Below are 5981 nucleotides of genomic sequence, written 5' to 3' on the forward strand. Positions count from 1 at the left end.
TTCTTCCTCCTCTTTAATAATGAAGAAGGATCTGACATATTTTATTGTCTGTTTTCTTTTCCATATTCTAAATATAATAGGAATTAACAAAATGTGGCAAGGTTTTCCATCAGGTAGATACATTTTCATACAAATCAGAATTTGTTCCAGAATGAAGTCCCAGTACATGGAGTGATATGTTACATCATTTTGGTTTTAATAGTTCAAATATTTGAAAAATAGAGAACATATCTCTATAAATCATCTTTAAAAGCATATAAAAGACACACAAGACACATGAACACACAAATACACACATAAACACACATATATGAATGAACACACACACAACACCGCATACTTACTAAATTATTCACAAACTACATTTGGTATTTGGATGCTGCTATTGCTACTTTTATTTACTACAGTTCCACTGAAGCAGAGAGGTGCTTTGAAAGTAGTTTGCTTTCATAAGACCAGTCTGCCAAACCTAGGGCTCACCTATTCTTCAGAGCAGCTTATGGATCCATTTCGCTTCAGGCTGTAGGATAAAGTTGAAAGATGAAAATAAAAGAAAGTTATAGTTAGTTATAGAGAATGCCTGATATGTTAAAGATTATAAATAAATACACAGTATTGTAGATTGAGAAGAACTTGAAATGTTTCTAAATGCTGTCCCTCCCTGGACTCCAGATCTCTAATTTCAAATCTTTGAAGATGTTCTCCAGGAATGTACGTATTAACCCCTGGAGTGCACCTAATGATACTCAGGTTTAAGAAGTACCAAATACTGCTCTAGTTTTCATTCTTTGTAGAGAAACTAAAACCCTTTAAGAGTCACATTATTAGTCTATCTTCAAATTTGAAAATATAATATAAAAATATAAAGTAACAGTAATATCAGATTGTACAACACAAATACTTTCATATGTGTGTATTGCTATGTAGTCTTTCTACATGTATATATAGGTTGTTCTACTAGCTTCAATGTCATTATTTTTTTGTGTCTTCCTCTTAACTTATAGACATCATATCTGTGTATGTATAAATGTATATATGCACAAAGTATTTTATATTTTGATAAACCAGAATTTTATAAAATTAATTCTAGAGTTTTTATATAATAGATAGTATTGTAATCTTCTTAATGAGTATGGTTTAAATTTTTCTATCAAAACTTTTACATATTTGGAAATTTCTTAAATAGTATTATTTCATGTATTATCTCACTGTTCCTACATATCCTAATGAGCCTCGATAAAAATTATAACAGGGAAGATGAGAGAGGCAATAATGAATGAAAATGAAAAGAATAACTTTAACACCTAAGAGTAATTTGGATTGCCTTGTACTTAGCATGACAGTAGGTCTCAGCTCTACCAAGATATGAATGGACAATGAACAAGGTAGAGGAAACAGACTTGTTGTGCATATCCCAAGACTATGTAACTGCATAATACTTCAACCAAAGATTACAGAGATCTACAAATATATGATACTATATACATCCAGCACCTTCCAAAGTGATTTGTATATTCATGTATTCCCCCCACCGAAAACCACAAGCTATTTGGAAAAGGGGAATGGAAGGAGTAATCTCGTGGTTATGAAAAGTTGAAATTATAAACAAACAGAGTATTTATCCCCAAGAAGAGGGAGTTAGTCTGAAAAAAGATGCTTAGAAACCAGAGGAGATTCTGTCACTTCTGGAAAGATAACTTGTGTTTTCTGTTGTAAGAATCAGGGCTCATTATAAACTTTTGTTTCCACTTGGATAGAATAAGGAAGTTTTGTGCATTCCTGAATATTGGTTTTCTTTTTACCTGTTGTGTGCATTTTGTTAACTGAGACTTACTGCATTGAGCAACTTCTAAGGAAATATTTTTATGCTTCATTTAAATGATCCCATAGTGTTTTGATCAGTTTTTAATTTTGTTTTTTTCAAGTGTTTTATACTTAAGCATTTCCATAAAATGTTTAAGTCACAAACTACTTTCCCCTACTCTAGTCAAAATAAGTGTTTCTCTATTGAAATTTAAGCATTTGTTTGGCAACTTGGTTGTTTCAATGGACTTTTCATCTTCCTTGCCCCCATGTTCCAAATTTGAATACTGTTAAATATCGAATACTGTTAAACATAGAATTAATAGAGAATTATTGCCTACATTATATATTCAGACTTTTAAACTTTCTCTTAAAAATCCAACTTGGCCTAAATTACTAAATAGTAGTAAACTTACCAAAGGAGCATATCTTGGTTTTGGAGGTGGAGGAGCCACCTTGCACTGACAGACACGTTTGGGCTTAGGTGATGTTCGCAGAGGTTCACAAGGAGGGAATGGCAGCCTTTCTCTTGATGAAGGAATTCTGCCAGATGTATCTCTTTCCCCGCTTTCTCTGAAAGTAGTCTTTTTGGATGATGCTCTGAATCCTGTCTTTTGTTCTGATGTTAACTTCTTTGAGTCTGTGGATGTGGCATCTGAATCATCAGTGGTCTTTATAACCTTAAACACCAATGACCCTTCAGATTCAGTATCTGAGGGCCTTACAGCTCTCCTTATGTCTGCCTTGGAAGATCCATCAGAAGCTGAATCAGTATAACTACGTATGTCCTTCCCCGAGTCTTTCATGGCCTCTTTCTTTTCCTTCTTTACTTCGATTTCAGACTCACTTGCAGTAGAATCTACAGGTTTTTTTGCATCCTTCTTTTCTCCTTTTTTTGTAATTTTCTTATCTTTCTTCTCACCTTTCTTTACTGTTGGGTCACTTTCATATTCAGAATCAGCATCAGTAGATAATGCATCCTTGATAGGCTTCTTCCTGTTCGCTTTATTTTCCTTCTTTTCATTTCTCTTGTCCTTCTTTGTCTCTGCATCAGATTCGGAATCAGTATAGAAGGCATCCTTCTTGTAATCTTTCTTCAAACGTCTCTTTTCCTTCTTTTCACCCTTTAAATCTACAGATTCAACATCAGTAGATTCTGAACCCTTTTTGTCTGCATTCTTTTCTTTCTTATCTTTCTTTGAATCCTTGGAGTCACCAGATTCAGCATCAGTAGAGTCCGTGTTCTTCTTTTTCTTGACTTCCTTTTTTTCTTTTTTATCTTTTTTTGATTCTTTCTTTGCATCCTTGGAGTCACCAGATTCGTCACCAGTAGACTCTGTATCTTTCTTTTTCCTGGGTTCTTTTTTCTCTTTTTTCTTTCCTTCTTTTTTTGCATCTTTTGAGTCTCCAGAATCAAGATCAGAGTCCTTTTCCTTCTTTCCACCCTTCTTCACAGGCTTTTTTGCATTGTTCTGTGAGTAATTTCTTGACCATTCTTCAGGCTTTGTGGGTTCATCTTTGAACTTATTTAGAAGTAACATTAAGTCCATGTTTGAGGTGTTTATGCATGCTAATGTGTTATCAGAAAATTCCTTAGATCTCGTTTTGGAGTCTGTATTTGGATTGTCCTTCCAAAATGTAGCTTCATCATTGGTCTCTTTGGAATTCATTAAATCTTTGTCATCAATTCTTGAATCCATTTCCATGGTTATTTGGGAATTGTTGGATTCTAGATTTGTTTCTGATGTGGCATTTGGCTTCTTAAATAGTTCACTCTTGTGTGACAATTTTGATGAAATTTTTTCTGCATTATTTATTTCAGGTTTGCCATCGGTTATCATTTTCTTGGGTTCCAGATTTATTGCAGATGAGCTTAATTTTTCCTTGGAATTTTTCTTCAAAGTTGTTCTTTTATCATCTTTGGACTTTCTAGTTTCAGCCATTATATAATTGCTTTGAGGATTATAAAGATATTCGAATGGAGCCTGCATAAGGAAAGCTAGGGAAAAGGGTGGCTTTAGGAAAAGTTCTTGGAAACATTGGTTTATCCATATAGTAGTTGTTTTCTGACCTTTCTCAATTATCCTTTTCTCTTGCCTCTGAAAATTTGGAGAAAATAACGATAAGCATTTGTGAATGAGCTATATATTTTTATTACAGCATAAAAATTTATCTTTTAATTAAACATCTCTCAAAATATTTTTTTCTATTTCAAGATGTGTATGTGTATTTGTGTGTGTGTATTTGTGTGTATGTGTGTGTGTGTACAGTGTGGTGTATGTGTGGAGTTTAGAGGACAACCGCAAGGGGGCAAGTTCTCTCCTTCCATCAACTGGGTCTAAAGACCAAGCTCAGATCATCAGGTTTGGTGACAAGTACCTTTACTAACAGATTTATCTTGCAAACCTTTAGTTGTGTTGTTTCAAGTATTCAGTAGAAGGTCCAGCAGTAAATGTTTATATGAGATTAAACGATGACTATGTAGGAAAGGATGAAGAGTATATTATTATACAAATAATGCACAATCATAGAATAAATGCATTGATTGTAACTGAGCTTTGGGAAACACTTTAAAATCTTTTTAAAATCACAATGGATAATTCATGGATACTGCTTTCATTTTGCTAATAAAAGATCCAATTTATAATAGCTCCACTTTAAAGAAACAATAGAAAACTTGAATCTCCCACTATCAAGTATTATGGATTTCTGTTTTAAGAAAACAGGGTTCCCTGCACTGTGGAAAGTCCTAGGTCCTCCCCTGACCAAAGTGAATGCTAGCGAAAGTAAACACTCTTCTCTTTTGCATAGTTTACTGGGCTCTGCTGCAGCTCTTTAATATATCAAAGGGAGTTTTGTCTTGCAGTGAGTTCCACTTTAAACAAAGACAGGCATAAATATTGCATTAGTCCAATACACTGACCACTGACACAGCAAGTCCCATCTAAGGAACATAAGTATTTTATGTTTTGTGTTTACTGTGTCTCCAATGTTTAGCACAAATAAAGCTAATGAAATAAACTCAGTTCTTGAGTATTAATGAAAAAAAAAGAAAACAGGGATGTTCCACATCTTTAAAATTAGATCCAATTTCAAGATTTAAATTTTGATCTATTTGATCCACCACTTGTAGATTTGGGCTGGCCATTTTTTTTAAACTTAATAATGCTAGTGTTGAGAACCATGCACAAATTAGCAATGTATAAGTGTGTGTGTGTGGGGGGGGGTGTAACAACAATTACATGGATTCAAAAGCTAGCAAGGAGGGATATATGGAAAGTTTTGGAGAGAGAAAGGAAATGGAGAAATGACATAATCATAGCCTTTTCCCCTTTTTGTTGATATTTATTGAGCTCTATATTTTTCCCTGCTCTCCTCCCTGCCTCTCCCCTTCCCCCTTCAACCCTCCCCAAGGTCCTCATGTTCCCAATTTACTCAGGAGATCTTGTCTTTTTCTACTTTCTACTTCCCTTGTAGATTATATCTATGTAAGTCTCTCTCAATGTCCTCTGGGATTGTGATTTGTAGGCTGGTTTTCTTAAACATAGCTTTTACAGTTTTATGCTTTATTTAAAACCAAATTGGTAGGGCTGGTAAGATAACTCAGCATAAAATGGTACTTACTCTACAAATTGGGTGACCTGAATTGGATTCCAGAGTGGAAGTAGACAAGCACCTTCTGAAAGCTATACTCTAAATCTATGTACACTCATGATTGCACTCATATAAACACACATTATTCACACCCAGAGCCATAAATAATAATAAATAAAATAATATTAAATGCTTTCTATAAAAGATAGCAGTTATTAGTTTGAAATGTAAATAGTACATAAATATAACACAAAAGAATACTGTTTCAAAAGATAATATCAAAGCAATGGAATATTTATGAAAGATAAGTACCTATAGAGATTATTGTCTTTAAAATATTGATATGATGTAATGATAATCTCAAAAATGAAAGAAAAAGCTTATTTTTAAAACACAGGGGGAGAGGCGCCTTGTTTGCGACCTGCCCATCCAGCACAGAGGCCTGATCTCTAGGCACCAGGAGTCCTAGCCTTGGGGTGAGTTTCTGGCCCCCGCGGCGCCAGCCTGGGACGGGGAGCTCAGAGGTTCCTTGCCCCCCCAGCCTTTTTGGGCAGAACCCTCCCCACTTCGGCCCCACCGCCCTC

At 34.7% G+C, this 5981-nt stretch overlaps 1 protein-coding gene across 1 annotated transcript in view; it reads right to left on the minus strand.

Moving 5' to 3' along the window:
• Positions 1-364: 364 nt before the first annotated feature.
• Positions 365-5981, minus strand: part of Cylc1 (cylicin 1) — a 22857-nt gene continuing 17240 nt past the window's right edge. Inside the window, exons 5-6 of the mRNA XM_005366717.2 lie at positions 2220-3902; positions 365-520 (exon numbers count right to left, since the gene is read on the minus strand). Coding sequence (XP_005366774.2) covers positions 488-520; positions 2220-3902 — 1716 coding nt within the window. The 3' untranslated portion in view covers positions 365-487. The remainder of the gene's footprint in view (positions 521-2219; positions 3903-5981) is intronic.

This window comes from Microtus ochrogaster, unplaced genomic scaffold, assembly GCF_000317375.1.
Source record: "Microtus ochrogaster isolate Prairie Vole_2 unplaced genomic scaffold, MicOch1.0 UNK13, whole genome shotgun sequence".
Lineage (NCBI taxonomy): Eukaryota > Metazoa > Chordata > Mammalia > Rodentia > Cricetidae > Microtus > Microtus ochrogaster.